At 49.7% G+C, this 21,529-nt stretch overlaps 1 protein-coding gene across 1 annotated transcript in view; it reads left to right on the top strand.

Moving 5' to 3' along the window:
- Positions 1–21,529, top strand: part of LOC140913584 (NACHT, LRR and PYD domains-containing protein 12-like) — a 182,259-nt gene that overhangs the window by 139,669 nt on the left and 21,061 nt on the right. Inside the window, exons 8-9 of the mRNA XM_073350311.1 lie at positions 3,436–3,606; positions 14,654–14,824. Coding sequence (XP_073206412.1) covers positions 3,436–3,606; positions 14,654–14,824 — 342 coding nt within the window. The remainder of the gene's footprint in view (positions 1–3,435; positions 3,607–14,653; positions 14,825–21,529) is intronic.

The raw sequence follows: 21,529 nt of genomic DNA, 5'->3' as shown, positions 1-21,529 counted from the left end.
CCCAGCAGCTCCCATTGTGTTACTTGTGACCAGATTTTCAAAGGATCTGCAGATTGGATGCTGAGCCCCCTGGAAAATCTGCCCCCAAAGCACCAGCAGAGTCATCTGCAAAATCAGCCTTCTGTTGCACCAGCTGCTGTCCCTCACTGGAGGTTTGGGGTTAATGCCCCTAATTCCCAATGCAGGTTCCCCTTTGTTGTCGCAGGAACATCAGATCCATGGCCTGGAGTGCTGAGGTGTTTCTGTCACCATCTACCCCACTAAGCCGCTATCACAGAATCATAGAATATCAGGGTTGGAAGGGACCTCAGGAGGTCATCTAGACCAACCCCCTGCTCAAAGCAGGACCGATCCCCGACTAAATCATCCCAGCCAGGGCTTTGTCAAGCCTGACCTTAAAAACTTTTAGGGAAGGAGATTCCACCACCTCCCTAGGTAACGCATTCCAGTGTTTCACCACCCTCCTAGTGAAAATTTTTTCCTAATATCCAAGCTAAATCTCCCCCACTGCAACTTGAGACCATTACTCCTTGTTCTGTCATCTGCTACCACTGAGAACAGTTCAGAGCCATCCTCTTTGGAACCCCCTTTCAGGTAGTTGAAAGCAGCTATCAAATCCCCCCTCATTCTTCTCTTCTGAAGACTAAACATCCCCAGTTCCCTCAGCCTCTCCTCATAAGTCATGTGTTCCAGTCCCCTAATCATTTTTGTTCCCCTCCGCTGGACTCTTTCCAATTTTTCCACATCCTTCTTGTAGTGCCAAATACAATGAATTCAGGATATATATATTTTTTAAATCTCATGAGTTTTAAGACGGTCACATGACGATGCTCAGTTTAAGACTTTTTGCGGCCTGACTTGTCATTTTTGAATATTTGGCAACATACACTGAGCGTGAATCTTAATGCAACGTTTTAACATCAAACTTACTATAAAATATTTTATAAAAAAATTCTAAGTGCCACTCTGTCTTCCCTTTTTTAAGTTTGTTTTGTATTTGTTCTGTTGTTTCTCCCTTTGCTCAGATATTTTCTTCTCTCTCTGTCTCTTTTTTCCTTCAGTCTTTTGAGTGTCTGTGTTTGCCCTCAAATTTAACCATTTTCTTTTTCCTACCATTCCTCCCTCTCACTCCATCTTCTCCGTTTTCCTCCTGCTGCTCCCTAGAGACTCCCTCCACGATTCATTAATTCTTTCTGTCTTGCTCTCTGTATCCTTATTAATTCTCCTCTGTCCTTCATATTACTTTCCAGGAGTGTCCCCTGTTTCCTTTACAGTCTTTCCCCACTTTCAGTGCTCTTCTTTGGAGGTCTCCTTCCTCTACACCATGGTGGGTATTTCCCAAACCTGCCTTAGCCTTATCTCTTTCATTGAAGATATCAGGGTGTGTATATGGGGGGGGGGTGTTCTTTCCTTACTCCCTTTATTACCACTGAGTGGCAGAAGGGGTCTCCTTTTAATTCCAAGTAAGGTCCATTCCGCTCAAAAGTCCTCCCCACACTTTGGGGTCTCTTTCTCCTTACCTTCTCAGGTGTCCTCTCTCTCTCTCTTAACCTTTAAATTTTTTTTTGGGGGGGGTTCCTCTTCTGCTTCAACTTGAATGCCCTCTTCTCTTCACACCGCCCCAAAATAGGGTTTATCCCCTCAGATTCTCACATACACCTTTGGGGTTTTTCTCCCCCTATTTGACCCAATCTTAGAATCTCTCCCCTAACCCCCATTGCAGGCTCCTCTCTTCCTGCCTCCAAAATATCTTGGGGGTTCTACAAACCCTGACAGAACCTGGGGACTCCCCAAGGAATGCCTGCTTCTCTCCCTTGTATGAATTCAGCGGCTTTTTCTCTCCCAAATGTTGAAGTTCCCCTCTATTTGGCAGAGTAACAATATTTTTAAGGCAACTGAGGTGATGAAGGAGGCCGTGCAGGTGACAGTTCTGGTGGGAGGGGTGTCTCAACATGTGTGCAAGATTTAGCAGCTTTTGGATGTGGGGAGGGCTTGTGCTTGAGAGTGCAGGGGGCTTGCTGTGAGCTCTTGAAGGAGGGCAAAGACACTCATGTTTGCGGGTGGTCTTTGAAGTGCACATGGTCATAGGTGGCCTGCTGCCATGGTTACCGACTCAGCTGGCTGGCAGCTCCATCAGGAGCCCAGACTCTGCTGGTGAGTTACAGAAACCAGCAGAACTTCTGCTTTTATCACCCCTCCAGAGCCTCTGGAACAAGCCCTGCCAACAGAGTAGGGTTGCCAATTTTCTAATTTCTGAAAACTGGACACTAAAGCAGGAGTGCTGGAACCTCCCCCCGCTCAGCCACTTCCCTTGAGGCCCTCCACTCACTCCTCTCCCTGCCTTCCCCCATTGCTAGCTGCTCTTACCCTTCCCGCTTCCTCATCATTCAATTCCCTCCACCGCCCCATCTCCCCCCCCGACTCCCGAGCTTGGCTCCCTGTGCTCCCAGGGCTGGGATGTGAGCTTCACCCCTCGATGTGGAGCCTGACTACCCACAAGATGCATGTAGGAAGAGGTCCTGAATGAGCAGGGGCTGGCATGGGTTGACAACCTGTCACCTCCCTGCACCTCCTCCCCACCACCTGCAGTATCTGGACTTTTTGTGTCTTGTGACGGATACGGTACAGGTCCCCTTTCGACTAGACTTTCCAGTTGAAAACCAGACACCTGTATAACTGGGTCACACAGTCGCCCTCCTTTCAGGGATTCTTCCCTCCCGAAACCTAGGGGAACCCCCTGCCATGGGGATCTTCCACTCTTTGTTTCTCCCCCACTTTGGTCCCTGGTCTCAGAGGAAGAGAGGCTGCCAGTGCTGGGCCTGCCAGCTGCCTCCCCGCCCCATGTCTGAGGGTCAGAGCTGGGGTCAGAGACAGGAGACAGCTGCACTCTGCAGGGGAGCAGCCAAGCTCGTGCCAGGGGCGTGGAGGGGGCAGGATATTCCAGCTCGTCCTGCTCTGAGCCTGGCCCAGCTGCCTGGGGTGGGGCCTGCTCTGATTGGGTCACACCATCCCAGGGCTGATCAGTGCAAAGTCCAAGCTGATTGGTCAGGAGCTGAGTGGTCGGGACTTAAAGGGCAACTTTTTACCTTTTCTGAATTCTGGTTGGTCAGTGGAGAGGGTGAGGGGGTGGTGCTCAGGAGGGAAGGAAGGAAGGAAGGAGTCTTACCCCAAACCTTATTCCTCATTTGTCAATGGCAGAGTTTTGAGGTGTCAGACCATTGTTATTGTTCACTGGTGAAGGGTAAATGGCAAGGGGTGGAGTTTAGACAGTGGATAAGGACGTGGGCTTGAGTCAGTCTGTAGCGGGACTTCTGACTCATTCTGGATGCTGATTGGTCAGAGAGAGGGGCAGGTGGGCAGGGCCGCCTGTCAGAACAGCTGTGATGAGCCCGTTCACACCCTGATCCTCCTTCTCCGTCTTTCTCTCTCCTGCAGCTTGGAGGAGTGCGGTGTAGCAGACGCTGGCTGTGGGGATCTCGCTGCTGTTCTCAGAACCAGCCAGAGCCTGGCAGAGCTGGACCTAAGTGGTAATAAACTGGGAGATGCCGGCGTGCGGCTGCTGTGTGAGGGACTGACACACCCGAACTGCAAATTAGAGAAACTGCGGTAAGTAACATTTGGCCTCCTTTATGCATTTATGGGTGTCCTTTATGTAAAGTGCTCAACAGGGTGCGTATCTGGTGTCTGCTCCCTGCAGTTACAAAGAGAATCTGAAAATCAAGTGTATGTACAGCACTTGCAGGAAGGACTCACAATGTGTCCTGCCTGTGAGAGTTGAAAATGTAAGTAAAGCTGGGCCACCCTAGACAACTAACTCCACGGCCTCTTGGTATAAGTTTTAAAACCAATGCATTTTAATTAAGAATTGGTTTTAAAACTTATATCAGCAGAGTGAATAGCAAAATCAGCCTCCTTTTGCAGAATCTGTCCATACCACTGGGATTAATGCCGCTAACCTCTAATGCCCGGACTCCCATTCTCTCCCAAGAACATCAGACACACTACCTGAAGGGCTGAGGTGCTTCCGCTGCCATCTAACCCCATCAGCCCACAAGCAAGGCCTTGAAGCTCCACCTGGCAGCATGTAGATGGATATGATTCATCTCGGGGCTAGTTGTTGGACTAGATGACCTCCTGAGGTCCCTTCCAAACCTGATATTCTATGATTCTATGCTGTTACTTTTTGAGTCTTTGGCTTGCTGTTCTTCAAATTATGTTTTGGCCTTCCCAGTTATATTTTTACGCTTCACTTGCCAGAGTTTAGACTCCTTTCTGTTTTCCTCAGTAGGAATGCCTTTTTGCCTCTAACTGTTTCTTTTACTTTGTTTAGCCAATGTGGTACTTTTTTGATCCTCTTACACCATACAGGAAAGTCAACAAGGTCTGAGTTACTTGAGTTACAGAATAAATCACAGAAGGCAAAGGATCCCCTGAGGGCCGTGTCTGTAACAGGCAATCTCTATGGCATTTTTGGTGTTTTTAAGGGGTCCAGATTTTAGGGTCTTATCCTGGAATAATGAGGCCAACACAGTGAGTTCATCCACAGAACTGGCTTGGGGAATAACAGGACATGTAGGAACAGCTGCGTCTTCTGCTGCAGCTGGAAGGTTCCCATCTTGGGTTATTCTTATAAAAGCATTTGTGACTCGTATGTACTGTGCAAATGGGCCCAATCTCCTTGTGCACTAGCAAGGGAATAGGTCTCAACCCTTTGCACATTATCCCGTCCAAGGAGGAAGAACAAAAGAAAACAGCTCTCTCTAGTTTATTGTTCTCCTCCCCTATGGAAGGAGGCACCCATGGCTTGGGCAATTGCCCAAATGTTCTGTTTACACATCGGGATACCCCAGTGTGCACAGCTGCCCAAAACTCTGATCCTGGTTTCTCCGCCTCCCCAAGTGAGTACCTCTCCGTAAAGCTGTAAAAACAAATTTATATCTTCTCATACTTACCAGCAGGGGCATCATTTTCTAGGGGGCAGTTGTCCCTGCTTCCCGCTGGACTTTCTGTAGGTCTGTATGCTCCATTATGTCTTCCACTCCCCGCCTCTCTAGGATGTAATATATCCACATATATTGTTCTATATGCTGACACAACTTCGCTCCCCATCCCCTGGAATTTTTCTGAGAGGAGGCCCCTGCTGACTAGCCCTGTCTCAGACTTTCCACAACACACTAAGGGCTTAGTCATCTGGTTTGATAAAGGGTGGCCTGTGTTTTCAGGGTATGCCCTGAAAAAATAACTTATAACTGGGGCCATTACGCTGTGTATCATCTCTGAGAAGAGAAGAGGAGCAGGCCTGCTTAGGCAGACTGTTGTTTGCTGAGAATAACAGAGTGATGGCAGGGAACTAACTGTTCAGCCTGAAAATACCCAAGTGAGAAAGGAGAAAGACATGGGTCTCCTCCCAGGAAAGGCAATGGCCAGGTGAGCTGGAAGCCTGAGTGGGGGAGACCTTGCTGGACCAATGAGGGGAAATAACAGTGCAGGTCCCTGAACTGTGACAATTAAAATCAACTTCATCAGAAGGGTCACTGAGTTAACTGTGTTATATAATAAATCCCCTTTTCTTCAGCTTTTACCAGACAAAGTGGTACTCAGAACTATTCCAGAATTCCTGCCTAATGGAGTTCTCCTTGTCATTTCCATCAAAACACCTCTCTCCTAAACCTACCATTGTGTTATTCATAGTGGTAAGAATGACTATTAATTAATGACAGTGAATAGTCATTGGGCCAGGGAAAGACAGTGAGAATGACTCTACTGCCCATGGATGAGTTGGGGCACTCAGCTAGCAGGTTGGAGACCTCAGTTCACGTCCCTGATCCACTAGCTATTTAATTATTTATAAAAAGTGGAACTTCAATAGGAGAGACTGAGAAAGGCCCACACCAGAATATCCTGTAGTCCCAAATTCAAATCCATTCTCCATTGGGGGCTGTGGGGAGCTGTATCTAGGACTCACAGATCACACTGGACTAACACTTATCCAGAGGACACCACCAGCACTTCCTCCAGCCATATGATTAATCTAGTCCTCCCTTGCTATTGGTAAAAGTGCCTGAAATCAAAATGAAAAAATTGAGATGGGTGAACATGAAACGTTTCAACTTGAATTTTTTTTTTCTGACTTTTCAACTCATCAAAAATTTTGAAAAGTTTCATTTTCCATTCAACTCTAAATGAAACATTATTGTAATTGTTTGAAGTTGTCAGCAAACTGAACAATCCATTCTATGCCCAGCTCTAGCCTGGACAGCATCCTGCATTTACCTGGGGTGGAGACCCCTGTGTCCCAGCTCTGAAACATACTAAAAGGAGCACTCTCTGGGATTCACTGTGAATCCCTTCATGCTGCAAGCCCTGTAAACCCACCTCGAGCCATGGTAGGTGGGGCTGATACAGGGAAGGGACAAAGATCATTTCTCACACACCCAGAAAGCCCCTCTGGAAGCGGGGAACCCAGTTGTGCTAAGCAGATGGGCTGGGAGGGGTACATTTGAACATCAGCAAGACACATAGCTTGGAATTTGAGTCTGAGGGTATGTCTGTGCTGCAATTTGGAGACTGTGCAGACAGAGCTTTAAAGTTGGGGCTCAGGCTCTGAAGCCTAGGGTTTTAACATGAATGTAACACTGGCTCCCACTCCCAAAGAGACTGGGAAGAAAAAATACCATCATTCTTCAGAACCAGCTGTAAACATAAATAATAAATGGGCAAATAGAATAAATATTTGTGTGTTAGCTATGGGAAGGGCTAGATCTCCTCACCTGCTCTCTGATGGAGCTTCAGACAAAACCTGCAGCATCGACACAGCTGAGGAACTCAGACCTTCCAAGGAATCTATTATTGAGAGCCTGGTGTCTGAAGCATGGGGTAGAACCTTGGTCCTAGCACTGAGAGATACAGTCATGCTGCTTCCAGGGATACATTCTTCAGATAAAGAAAGGAAATTACTAATCAATGACCTGGGTTCAGACTGGTGTGTTTGTGGGGACAGGGAGGAAATGCTCTGTATTACTACTTGGGCTTGTGTAGTGAAAGAGGCTGTTGTCTGTATAACCCACTACTCAATGTGTGTGAGTGGGGGAGAGGGGGATAACAATAGAAAATGTGGAAATGGCAGAGGTGTTTATTGACTTCTTTGTTTTGATTTTCACCAAGAAGGTTTGTGGTGATTGGATGTCTAACGTAGTGAATGCTAGTTAAAATGAGGTAGGATCAGAAGAGGCTAAAATAAGGAAAGAACAATTTAAAAATTACTTGGACAAATTAGATGTCTTCAAGTCACCAGGGCCTGATGAAAGGCATCCTAGAATACTGAAGGAGCTGACTGAGGAAATATCTGAGCCATTAGTGATTATCTTTGAGAAGTCATTGAAGACAGGAGAGATTCCAGAAGACTAGAAAAGGGCAAATATAGTGATAATCTATAAAAAGGGAAATAAGGACAACCCAGGGAAATAAGGACAACCCAGGGAATTACAGACCAATCAGCTTAACTTCTGTATCCAGAAAGATAATGGAGCAAATAATTAAGTAATCAGTTTGCAAACATCAAAAAGATAATAAGGTGATAAATAACAGTCAGCATGGATTTGTCAAAAACAAATTATGTCAAACTGACCTGATAGCTTTCTTTGACAGGGTAGCCAGGCTTGTGGATGGGGGGAAGCCGTAAATGTGGTATATCTTGACTTTAGTAAAGTTTCTGATACAATCTTGCATGACCTTCTCATAAACAAACTAGGGAAATGCAACCTAGCTGGAGCTACTACAAGATGGGTGCAAAACTGGTTGGAAAACCATTCCCAGAGAGTAGTTATCAGTGGTTCAAAATCATGCTGGAAAGGCATAATGAGTGGGATTCCGCAGAGTCCGGGTCCGGTTCTGTTCAACATCTTCATCAATGATTTAAATAATGGCATACAGAGTTGCGGACAATACCAAGCTGAGAAGGGGTTGCAAGTGCTTTGGAGGATAGGATTAAAATTCAATATGATCTGGACAAACTGGAGAAATGGTCTGAAGTAAACAGGATGAAATTCAACAAGGACAAATGCAAATTACTCCATTTAGGAAGGAACAATCAGTTGCACACATACAAAATGGGAAATGACTTCCTAGGAAGGAGTACTTGCAGAAAGGGATTTAGGGGTCATAGTGGACCACAAGCTTAATATGAGTAAACAGTGTCACTCCCTTGCAAAAAAAGGGAACATCATGCTGGGATGTATTAGCAGGAGTATTTTAAGCAAGACACAAGAAGAAATTCTTCCTTTCTACTCCATGCTGATTAGGCCTCAACTGGAGTATTATGTCCAGTTCTGAGCACCAAATTTCAGGAAGGATGTGGACAAATTGGAGACAGTCCAGAGAAGAGCAACAAAAAACATCAAAAGTCTAGAAAACATGACCTATGGGGAAAGATTGAAAAAAAAAACTGGGTTTGTTTAGTCTGGAGAAGAGAAGACTGAGACATGATAACAGTTTTCAAGTATGTAAAAGGTTGTTACAAGGAGGAGGAAGAAAAATTGTTTTTCTTAACCTCTGAGGATACAACAAGAAGCATTGTGCTTAAATTGCAGCAAGGAAGGTTTAGGTTGGACATTAGGAAAAACTTCTGAACTGTCAGGGTAGTTAAGTAGTGAAATAAATTGCCTCGGGAGGTTGTGGAGTCTCCATCATTAGAGATTTTTAAGGACAGGATAGACAAAACACCTGTCAGAAATGCTCTAGATAATACTTAGTCCTGCCATGAGTTCAGAGGACTAGACTAGATGACCCCTTGAGATCCCTTCATGTTCTATGATTCTATGACTACAGAGGACACCAAATAAAAAACAGGGAGGGGAGTAAAGGTCATATGGACAAAACGAGGGATCTGGAAGGGAACACCGAGCAGAGAACCCCAGATAGTTCTCATCACACCATCAAAGGAGTCCAAGGAGCCAGTGAATGCTGTTCAGAGGAGCTGCCCAGAAATGTGAGGAAACATGGGACCAGAAACAGGTCCCACAGTCACAGAGCACTCCCTTGTCAAGCTCCTTCCTCCTGGTCTGAGGAAGGCCATCTTCGCCAGTGCCAGGAGGCGGCTGAGGAGGACATCTCCATTTGTGGGGCCATGGATGGGGTTTGCAAATACAAGTGGGGGTGCAGCCAGAACCTCAGCTGGAGGATCCAGAATGGGGGCTGCAGCCCGAGGCACTCTGTGTAGACATGGACTAGGGTCTCCCTCTTGTTGAAAAAGAGTCAAGTGTCCCTTCCGTGAACCACACCAATCACACGCCATGCTCAGCGCCATGGAGGAGCCACTAGCTGAGATCTCTGGTGGGCTGCCGCACTGGGGTGGAGTACAGGCTGGCCCATCAGGGGTCCCTGCCCTCCACAGGTGGCAGCTGGTCCCACCACTTGGTGTCAGGGTGGGACAGGAGGGCGAAGTGTGGAGCATGAGTGTGTAGAGATGTTCTCAGAACACAGCTCAGAGATGGAGTCACTGGATTGTGTTCATCCTGCTCAGAAAACCTGTGGAGGCAGCCGAGGAGGCTCCCCGGGGAGAGGCCTGACGACAAGCGCTGGAGGGCCGGGGTGAGTAGTGAGATACACAAGAGACGCAGGGGGCAAGGCAGCCCACACCTCCTGGAGCACACAATGCGAGATGCTCGGGGTGGTCAACCCCATGCTCTGGCCAAACGCCAGAGGGCCCACCCAGTCCCTCTCACAAGAGTTCAGGAGGTCTTCAATTCTGGTGACACCAGCCAGGACCATCCTCTGGTGCACCAAGGGGGACTATACCACCTGAGGTCTTCCCCCTTGGTGATTGCTATGTACCAGGTTGCTGAAAATAACTCCCAGGTCCTACTTGGACCAGCAGCTAGGACAAGTCTCAAGGGAGACTTCTTGGATGGATATAAAAGAGCTTCCAGTCACACCAGAGCCCTCAGAAGCGGCGGAGGAATGCGTGCACCAGCACACCTCATGCCAGACTACGAGCACCATAAAGGAGTCTCTGCAGAGCTTGAATGTGGAACATGTGGGCCTGGCTGAGGATGAAAACTAGGCCTTGCCTGCCCTCTCCCAATGGGAGGCTCAGACACCCAGTGCTTTCCCGGCAGGCTCAGGTGTTAAACAGGTGCCAGAGCATGGACAGAATTAGTTGGTTGGTCAGCAGTGCCCTCTCCTGAAGTGAAAGGCTCTGGAGCAGCCCCATCCATGTCCACAGCTGGTCAGACACCCTAGCCTCCAGATCAATCCAGTTCTCCAGTGCAGGAAGATTGATGTGTCAGGCGGGGGATTCCCAGAGTTGAGAAAGGGTCACAGGTACCAGCCATGTGTCTCTGTATAAACACCAGCCATCCCTCCTACGGGGTCTGAGTCACAACACTTAACAATAGAAAAACACTTTTATCTTAGACGGGCAAAGCCAGGAATACCATCTCCACCTGGCTAGGCTCTGTAGCAGGAGTTACACAGACTCCCTTGCCTTTGGCACAGCATACAGCACAGAGCCCTCCCTCATGCCTGGCTAGACACACACAGACTCTCTGTCCTGTACCCATGCAACACCCTGAACGCCACCTGGTTGGGTCAGTCCAACCTGTCCACGCACTCTGATGCTAGCATGTGCTCTGAGCTCAGAATGGTGGGTCTTGCTGTGTGGGCTCAGCTGTCCTGTTGGCTCCAAGCTGTGTGTCTGTAAGAGTCCCCTTTTGCAAACACCAGTGCAGCATCTGGCTTTCCTCAAAGCAGCTCCTGCTTCAGACTCTATCTCCCCAGCTCAAGGCTGCTGCTCCTTCTGCTGCTCATCTCTTCCTTTCTTCTCTCTCCAAATTTTCCTGGGCTTGTTCCTCATCCTACCCCTTGTCTGTTCCTTGGCTCTAACCCTCCCAGGTGGTCTGTAGTGAATTCTGTGTCATTTCGGACAGGCACCCATCCCCCAGCCAATCAGGTTTGCACAGCATAGCGGGGAGGGGGAGGGGAAGGGGAAAGGGCTCTCTACCCAGTCCCACAAGTGGCAGAGAGGTTAAACACAGAGATAGAGCAGCAGAGCTTCTCCCCACGGGATGGCATGGAGTGGAGGTGAGAACGAGCCACATGTCCCTGACTATCAGGTCACGGGAGTTGACCTGAGCAGAGGAGGCTGCTGAATCAATGCCTGAACAAGCTTCCACCTTTACCAGGTCTCCCAGGTCCTGCGCCACAAGGAGTAAGTCATCAGCATACACCAACACAACCATCCATGGGTCCAACTTGTGGAGGTGGAGAAGGTCCTGGAGCAGCTAAAGGTTGCTGAGGATGGTCTGGCTCTGGACAATGTAGGTCTGGTCAGGGTTGATCACGTTCACCAGCATGGACATCAGCTGCAGCGAGATGGCCTTTGCTATGACCTTATACTCCGTGCTGAGCAGGGAAACTGGGTGCCAATTCTTCAGATCATGGAGGTCCCCATTCTTCTGCAGCAGAGCAAACATGGCCCTCCTTCATGACAGGGGGAGCACCTTGCTCCCCAGGGACTTGGCCAGATGATAGCAAGGTCCAGGCCAAGGACGTCTCAGAACATTCAGTAGAACTCCATGGTCAGCCTGTCGATGGTTGGAGACTGGTTTATGGGCATCACAGGGAGGGTTTCTGAACACTTGGCCAGAGTGAGAGGAAGCATCAGCTGGTTCTGGTTGCCTACACTGACCAGAGGGAGTTCATCCAACAGGACCCTGCATGCGTGAGCATTGGTTGGAACCAGGGAGAAGGTTGGTGTAGAAAGCCTTTGCCCTTCCCTGCATCTCCACCAGATCCATGAGAGGGGTGTTGTCCTCCTCCAGGTGGCTGGTGACACCCCTCTTCTCCAGGCACAGATGAAGCATGAGCTGCAATCCATCTCTCAAAGGAGCTAGGAACTTGACCAAACAAAAGTGCCTTGGGCCTGTTGTTGATGGCCTAGACCTTATCCTGCTTTTCCTGACACTCCCTGCAGAGCTATGGATCCCTGGGGCAAACAGTCATGCACCAATCCAGCTCCAAAACCTCCCTCTCTGACTGCTCTATTATCCTATCCCTCATTTAACTGGCCACCAGGGTGTAGACATGATGGAAAAGCCCAACGTGCATCTTCCCCATGTCTCAGCACCTCAGCGCTGAGAAAAAGGCATTCTCCTGCCCCTTCCCCCACCAGCCAGAACTCCCAGAAGGAAGCTATAAAGTCTACCCCTCCAGCAGGATCTTGTTAAAATGCTAGTAGGCGAGCACTGGCCACTCAAGTGTTAAAACAACCATCACAGCCACCATGTGGTGACTCGAGAACGGGGCTGTCCAGAGGAGTTGGCCTGCAAGATGGTAAAACAGGAGACATAGATACGGTCCAAGCAGGAGTGCCATGAATGAGACTCCTCCACCTGGACACAGGTCACAGTGGTGGAATCATCCAGGCGGTGATTGTGCCAGACTTCGACCAGGGAAGGATGGTCGATGATCTGCCTGAGGGTGTCTGTGGGGGCCTGACAAGTCTATCTGCCAGTGAGGATGCACGCATCAAGGATAATGTTAAAGTCCCTACCCAGGATTGAGGATCAGATGCTACACCTGGATGCAGTGATCCAGCAGGTGAGCTGGCAAAATTTTGATGAAAACAGGGTCACCATCCATCCCAAAAACTCAGTGATCTGTCTGGTATACACCGTGCACCCCCATTCCAGCTACCAGCTGGCTTTGACAGCTGATTCGGATTGAGACTCCTGCAGGAAGATCAAAGAGTATCCACCCCCTTTGCGAAGGTAGGACAGTACCTGGCACCTGTGGAGACTCACACTACAGCCCCTGATGTTGAGAGTGTGATGGTGTAGATATCATTACCGGAGCTGAAGATCCTCACAGCTGGTGGTGCTGCCTGTTCCCTCAGAACCACACAGCAACCTGTGCTCGATCCCAAAGGTGACTAGGGAGTCATGGAAGTTGCAGGCCCACTGGTAGGCTGCAGAGCACTGCCCTTTGCTCCCTTCATCCTCCCCCAATAAGACTGTCACACTGTGGAAGACAAGATCAAAATCCTCCCAATGCTAGAGAGTGAGCTGCTCCTTCCTCCTGGATCCTTGTGAGTCTTTCAGGAACAATTACAGCTTGTCCCGTGGCAGGTTAGGAGCTGAGAAGTCTGCAGAATCACCAAGTCCACAGACACCCCATTGCCCTCCAGCAGCACTGGGGAAGGGATGTCAGCGGGACGGGGAGCCGCAGCTGATAGCCGGGCTGCAGCAATTGCAGCCAACACCACAGCGGCAGGAGCCTTCTGGGCAGGGCTCTTTCCCTCTTTTCTGCCCTGGCCCTTCTTCCTGATTGAGGGGCTCCCTGGGTGGTGGTGGGTTTGGCAGCAGAGTCCCTGGCTGTGCCTTCTGCTGCTGCCCCAGAAGGAGTGACGATGGTGGTGACAGAGGTGTTGATGGTAGCCGTAGGGGCAGAAAGGGGAGAGAGCCTAGGGGGTGTGTGAACAGTGGTTGGGGATTCCCCTCCCTCAGTCCCAGGCTTCCCGCCGTGGACCAAGACACCACAGCAGAAGCCTTGCCCAAGGCTGGGGCGGGCTCTCCCATTGAGGACAGGTGACAGGAAAAGCCACTTGAGAGGGATATATAAGGAAGGGGCTGGGGGAAAGCTAATATCTTCTCCCCACTAGATCACAGAAGCGTAAGGAGGGAGCAAAGTTTAAGTGGGGAATTAATCCAATAAATGAAGAGCTGAGGGGGATTGTTCTAAACAGTATGTGTGGTGGGGTCTGCTTCTCCAGTCGCACTGGGAGTGAAGGGGTATGTGGGCGGCGGGGGGGGGGGAATACAGTTGAGTAGAAATCAAACAAAATGGGGGGAAAACACAGGCACACATGAGTGTGGGCAAGTGGGGCTGGGTGGGGCAAAGGGCAACAAGTAGCGAGGGGTCTGGCTGGGAAGGGCAGGGGAAACAGGCAACGCAACATGGGAGAAAGTGGATCACAAGGTGGACCACATGAGAGAGGGGCAGCGAACCGCAAGGGGGACGTTGTGTGTGTGTGGAGCGGGGAGTGGAAGGGACTGCTGGGCAGGCAGAGGAAAGAGAAGGAGGCCCACCAGTCCTCTAATGCAAACTGAGGGGAGAAAGGAGAGGGAAGTCTGAGGGGGGACACATGCACCACAATGCACTTGCAAAGAAGAAAGGCAATGATTCCGCAGCAGCTCCAGAGCAGGTGGAAGTTGGCAGGAAGGCGGATGGACAGCAGGAGAGGTATGGGGGAGGAGGGAGAGCTCCATACCACTTCTCCCCACCCCCAGCCCCAGCAGCAACAAGAATTCCCTGCCCAGACTATATCAAAATGCACACATAGAAAGGAGCTAAATTAAGGTTGCCTAGACAGCCTAAAGCTTGGCAGTTCCTAACTTTTGGGTGCTTAATCTTGCATCCTTAATATTCTCTTGACATACGGGGGTTTCATATAGTTAATTATATGTTAAAGGGATGCAACTTTCACTTGGCATCGTTTTATGATTATTTCAGTCAAAATAAGTAGATAACATTATTCCTAGCCACTGTTTCTGAATTAAGAATCCCTTTGGAGATACACATGGTTCTTAGTGAGGGGAGATGCAGAGAATGGGGCATACACAAGTCATTTTACTCTGTATATATCTGTCTCCTGCAGGCTGTGCGATTGTGGTCTCAGTGCTGCATGTTGTGGGGATCTCTCCTCTGTTCTCTGCGCCAGCCAGACCCTGACATACCTAGATCTAAGGCAGAACAAACTGGAGTATTCAGGAATGCGGCAGCTGTGTGAGGGGCTGAAACATCCAAACTGCAAACTGCAGAGACTGGGGTAAGTAACAGCTGGGTCCCTTTAGTGCGTGCCTGGTATCACTGTGATATTATGAGTTAAACTCAGTGTACCATGACCACAATAGCCTACAGTGCACGTAGTTGGCTCAGGCTTCAGCCCCTGTTGAGCAGGGAAAGCAGCTGGGCAGCTGCCCTAAAGGGACAGCCAAGGATCCCCCTGACTCAGGGCAATCCTCAGGTCGTAGAAAGCAGGTACAGCTAACTCTGTATCACTGACTCCCCACATCGCCCTGCCTCCATGTAGGGGGTGTGGAGGAGCATGGAGGTTTATGTTCAGGGCAGAGTGCTTGGTGCTCCACCTATCCTAGGCTGGCACAGCATAGGGGATAACTTAGGGCAGACGCAGCCCTGAGGTTCCTCTGTGTTAGACCAGAGGCCGTACTGTCTCTCACCTGGCCCAGGATCAGGGGAGTGCAGAGGTGGCTTATAACCAGTTTCTCCAGTCTCCTCATTAGCGCTGAGTGTGAACTTCGTGCAGTTGAGGACAGAGTCTGGTGGATTTTAGCAAATCCCAGATGCAGCATATTTTGATGTCACAGACAGAATTATTTTAAGACAAAAGAAATCCCCAACAACCCAGTATTGCCAACATGAAGACATGAAAAATTATGAGTTAGACCCCACCAAAATCATGTGATTGTAAAAACAATCTGTGTCTTTTAAGTCTTTTTTCTTTTTAACTCCACTCTACTCCTTTGCCAACATTTGTGAGATAATATCAGGTTGAAAAATCAGTCCGTCTTTAATGTACACAGAAATTCATGCCTCTCCCTGGCTGTTCAGATGGAGACTGCATTTAATTTCTCCTCATCCATAACGCAGAGGAACTTCTATCCCTTTCCAATCACTGTCTTGACTTTCTCCCCTCCATGTTTATTTCTTTGGATAAAAGAAGGGCTGGATTGTAAATAGTTGGAGAACCACTGACCTAATTAATGAATCACGATTCACACTCGCACATAGACCTTATACTACTTTTTAGGGTTGATGAGTTACAGATATGCATATTAAAGAACTTGAAACTTATTCTTATAAGGGTATAAGCGACAAAGTCCCTGTAAACATGCTATGGGATTTGTTTAGCCTTTTCCAAGAAGCAGCACTTCGCTGATCTCCCAACCACCACGTCTCCGCCAGAAACTAGACCGCACTCCACCCCCCAAATACTACTCCACTTCCTCCAGACCCCCCTGCAATCCGCTCCCTGCTGTCCCCCACATCACCCTGCAGCCCATTTTCCTGCACCCCTAAATCTGCCTCCGTCTCCCCCCCATTGCCCTGCTCCCTCTCACTTGCTCCATCTACTTTTAGCACTGTCCTTAGAGATCTTCACAGTCCTTATGTCCCATCTAGCCCCCAAACAAGAGTGGCAGACATTTTGCCTGTGGGCATGGCTTCCATCTCATTGAAAACAGTCGGAGGTGGCAGCCAGCTTTATCAAGGGCAGCCTCACTTCCACGAGCAGATGAAATGTAGGGAAATGGTAGCCATATTGCTGGCTTCAACCTTGTTGGCAGTAATAGGAGATGGTGACCAGTTGTAGTTAGGGAAAATTTGTGAGTTTTTGCCTTTCATCGTGTTTTCAGGTCGAGGTGGAGAACTGTCAGTATTGCAAACTCTAGTGATTTTAGCACGACTCTTTCATGTGGTCCAGCCACTAGAGGGAGACACAGCCATGCTGGGTAAGGGTGGGTTACACTAGCACATCCCTTTCTTTAGACCAGGACTATCAAGCTGTCTGGGGGGGAATTAGGAGCGTGGACAGCTCCCAAGAGACACGTCACTCACTGGAGTTGATTTGTATCATAGATCTCACACCAAAGATGCTGGCAGCCAAACCTATAGTAAGCTATTGACAGGTTTATTACTAAGGGTATATCTACACATCAATCTAAGCCCAGGCTCAAGCCTTATCTCCCTTGCATCCCCACACCACTTGTGTTAACCTAGGGCTCGAACCTATGGTCCAGGACCCTGCAGGGCTGGCAGGTCTGAGCCCGTGTTAAGTGGGACCTATAGTCCAAGCCCTATTGCTTACCTGTGTGCATGTGGCCGATTTGACTCAGGTCCCAGAAGTCCTCCAGATGTATCCCAGAGTTCCTTGGGGCAACTTCCTTAGGCCTGTCTGTGTGGACAATGGGTGGTGCAGTCTGTTGCACTCTGTTACAAACAGAAGCCACATCGCCCTTTGCAAACCGCAGCAGCTCAGATCAGCGTTAACCCATTATCTGCTGAACAGCGGTCTGCCAGCACACTGTCAGAGAGCCTGCAGGGTTTTCAGTGGAGACTGATCAGAAGAAGGTTTTTTGCAAGGAGAGCTGCTTCCTGGTCCCAAGAGCACAGCCAGATTTTGGTGCATGCTGCCCAGATGCCCCTGCACAAACAGCCCCAGGGAGGGCAGAGCTCCTGGCTCAGCATGGCTGGGGGAGGATGACCCCTGACACCCTGGCAGTTGCCCCTCCCTACAAGACAGCCACTTGGTCCCCGCTCCGGTCTCTGGCCCCCCTGCACTCCCTGGGCTGTGTGTGCAGGGGCGCCTGGGCATAATTCACTGCTAGGGCAGCGAGTGGGATCCAGCCCCAAAACTCCCCATAGCCTCCTGCAGTGGTAGCTCTGTCTCTGTCTCCTCCGCACTGCTCTGCAGAGTTCTCTGAAGCAGGGAGCAAAGCTGACAAGTGGGAGACAGCTCCCAGCACAGGCATCAACTCCATGGGTGCTTTGGTACTCAAGCACCCACAGAAAAAAAATGGAGGGTGCTCAGCAGCCACCAGCTATAATGGTTCCGGGCCCCAGGGATGGCCACTGATCACTTGCCAGGGTGGGCCCCTTTGGAGGAAAAAATAAAGTCAATGCCTGTGGCTACCAGGATGTTCGAGGTCATCCTTCCCCCAGCCATGCTGAACTGAGAGCCCTCCCTCCCCCTCCCCCTTGCAAGACAGCTTCATTGTCTTCTCTCTGTCCCTTTCTCATGGGCTCCTCCTGCCCTTCCTGGGCTGTGTGTGCAGAGTTGCCCAGGCAGCGTGCACTGTGAGGGTGGTGAGTGGGACCCAGCCTCTAAACTTCCCCACAGACCCCCGGGGACCCCTTATCCCTGCCTCCTGGGCTGCGGTGGGATGGTGGAGCACACTGCACCCCAAGTCCTGGGGATACACTTCACTGCTCCATCGCCAGCAGCAGCCAGGCTCCGATAGGGGTATGTTTTTCCCCTGAAACCTACATTTTATGTCAAACTTCAAAACAGACAAAAATAAATAAAAAACCAACCAGACAAAAACACCTTCATTTGAACAGCGCACTTTAAACATTAAGAATTGCAAAATTCCACTTAATAGTTTGCCAGGCCTGGAGACTGATGTCCTAATTATTCTCAGAACAGGAGCACACAGGCATTTTCATGCCACTGTGCCTCACCCTGGAGGTGCAGAGCCCAATTCTCAGATTAGATGGTAGTTCAGTATAAAGCCTTCACAAACTGCAGTCATTCTATTAAGTCAGGTTTCAGATTTACTGTATTTATACAGATTTATACTGTATTTTCCACTGCATGCATCCAATGAAGTGGGTTTTAGCCCACGAAAGCTTAGGCTCAAATAAATTTGTTAGTCTCTAAGGTGCCACAAATACTCCTGTTCTTTCTACTAAGTCAGACACCAAAGGTGCAGGGAGAAGAGCTCAGATCCCCCAGAGGAGCAGCCCCCCCCCACCCCCAGGTCCCAGAATATCCAATGGGCAAGGAGAGGTGCTCAGGCCGCTGCAAAGGGGTAGGGCTCCCCTGCACACACACAAAAGGTGAGATTTCAGGGCTGACAGGCCCCCTCACTCCTAAACCCCCAACTTCTTCTGCTGCCACTCACATTCTCCAACCCCTCCCATCTTCTCCTCTCCCACTCCTGCAATCCCTACCCCCTCTTACCTGAGCCCACCAAAGCCTCTTCCCCACTCCTGTTCCCATATGTCCCCCTCCCCATAGTACCCCCATCCTTTGCTGCAGACCCAAACTCGCCTTCCTGTATTACTACCTGCTCTTGCACCCTTAATCAGCCTTCCCTCCCCCCCCGCAGCGAGCAGTCACATGTAATTTGTTTTCTTTTCAACAATAGTATCAGTGCCTTCTGAATATTCTGCTGTGCTTAGATGACATTTCTCCAAAATAATAACCACAAACAAAAAAAAAACCCTCAACAGAGGCAGACTTTTCCAAAATGTTGAAAGTAAATTCTTGAGATCTCTGCCCAGGGTGAGTTTCAAACTTCAGTCTTACGGACTCAGAGAAGTGTTAAGCACCCCATTAATCTCAATGAGATGTTCTCCCCATGGAGATGGACACAGCCTGAAACAAAGGCTCTAAGATGTGTGAACTGGTCCATTCGTGTCAGTGGGTGTCCCTTCCTGCCCCACCAGTGCGAGACAATTTATGATATGGGACAAGCACAGTACCGGGTTTACAATGTCTGCCATTCTCACACTGGGAAGGGGCCCATTACAGACCTGTCTAACTCATCCACATGGCCGGGTCTGGCCCCTTGCCCAGGGCAGTCCAGCGCCCAGGCATTGCTGTGTGAGCAGCTCCCACCCAGCAGGTCCCACTCACCTGTAGGGGGCTCACTGCCCAACAGCAGGCTCAGCTATGTGGGCTGGCCGGAGGGCGGATGGATGCGGCTGGGCAGGGTGAGCTCTTGGGGGTCACATCCAAGGGGTCTCCCCGCTCCGCAGTGCAGTTCTGGCTCCGAGCTCTGCTGCCTGCCACCTGTGGGGCCCTGCCCGCCTCCCCGGGGCCGAGCCGCCTGGGAGCGGTGCAAAGTCTGGGCCGGTCTCAGCCCATTTGTGTATGGGGGGAGGGCAGCATGGAGGGCTCAGCCGGGCCCCACCAGGCAAGTGGGTCCTGAGGTAGCCCAGCCTGCACAAGCCCTAGTCCTGCTCCGGCCTGGCTGATGGTCCTGCCCCCAAGGGGCTGGCTCCAGCCAGTCGGAGTGTGAGGGTGCTGAGGGTGGGGGGCCGTGGTGTGCAGGGTGCAGTGCAGTTGTGGTGGGAGCAGTCTGGGGGGGGTCTCTTAGCATGGGGGTGCTAGCCATAGCAGGTCTGTGTGTAGGGTCTCTGGGTGGGGGGGGGCGTGTGGTGAGGCACGGGCTCACCCCTGAGGGGAGGGGTATGCTGGCAGCGCAGGGCCAGGCAGGCCAGTGTGCATCTGGCGGCTGCTGGTTTGTAAACAGTGCCCTTACGCTGGGCTGTGTGGAGCAGAACTGCCCCCACTGCGCTGTGCCCCATTGCCCCCAGCCAGCCCCTCACTCCAGAGACCGACCCCCACAGCCCATGCCCATTGCCTCCATGGGGGCCCACAAATATGTTTGGTGTTGGACCCACAAAAGGTTAGTCCGGCCTGGTCAAGTGTACTTGTGCCCGGCTTCTCACCTCAGTCTCAGCCATGTGTTCTTGGTGCTTGCTCTGAGCATGCTTGTTCTACGCTGCCCACCCAGAGGGGCAGGACTTCCCCTGATCCTGGCATACACGAAGGGAGCGGGACTCAGTCACCCTTAGAAATGCAACCCTTCCAAAAGCTGGCTCACATGAGAGAGGTAGGGATAGAGGTCAGACACCCCAGATCCTGGCACACACAGAAGGGGAAAATGTGGGTCTGACAGGCACCATTCCCCCCATTCTCCCCAAGCACCTTGCTACTTACCTTATATATCCTTCCCCCTCACCTCCCCTACCACCCATCCACTTTTATCCCCCTCCCCTCAATGCAGCCCCAAATCCCTCTCATGCTTCTTCCCCCCACTCATGCACCCCTAAAATGCTCCTCTCTGCCAGCAAGCATTCATGTAACTAATTTTTTAACAATAATCCTTTCATTACATTTCCCCAAAATAACAATCTCCCCAGACACACATTTTGGCAATCTGCTATCCTGCCTTTTCCAATTGTCTCCACAAGTAGGCGTTCAAACTGACCTGCGGTCAAAGGGCAACTGACTATTCCCTGGAACTATCCAGTAAAATAGCGAAATAAAATAACCTGGTCTAAACCTTAACTATAGCATCACCCTGTTATATGGGACCAAAAAGACAAAGGATGGGGGAAGAAAGTATAATTATTCCAATTTTTCACATGGAAAATTGAGATCCAAAAAGATAGAATGGTAGAGCCAGGACTTTAACTACAAGAGCCTCCTTTCTCTTTCAGAGAACTGTGATCATTGTCTTGTGGGTTTTTTTTTTTGTGGGGGGGGGAGGGGGTTTGGTCTTAGAAAAGTGCTTTTTGGATTGGACACAGCCTCTCTTTTATATGGTTGTGGTTTTTAAAGTAGAACTACTTAATAATCACCGTTTAAAAATTAGTGTCAGTACTACTGATGAATTTTACACATTGTGTAATTTGTTTAAGTGTGTCAGGAAAATTAAAAAGCTCTGACTACTGACCAGACCAGACCCAAACAATCATGTGAAAGCTATGAAGAGGCAAAACAAAATCCAGGTAGGGTTGCCTGGAGGTGAGGGGTGAAGGGTGGCACCTCCCAAACATTTTTGAAATATCATGTGCCATTTCCAGTATATTTGAAAGTCTTCAGACATTTCAAAGGCAAAATTCTATGCAATTAGAATAATAAGAGCATTCATGGTGTTCATCTGGAGTTCTGCACTAGAATAACTTTCTAGTGTCTCAGATTACATATTGTTAATATAGA

The sequence above is a fragment of the Lepidochelys kempii genome, chromosome 6 (genome assembly GCF_965140265.1).
Source record: "Lepidochelys kempii isolate rLepKem1 chromosome 6, rLepKem1.hap2, whole genome shotgun sequence".
Taxonomy (NCBI): Eukaryota; Metazoa; Chordata; order Testudines; family Cheloniidae; genus Lepidochelys; species Lepidochelys kempii.
This window is presented reverse-complemented; position numbering and strand designations above follow the sequence as displayed.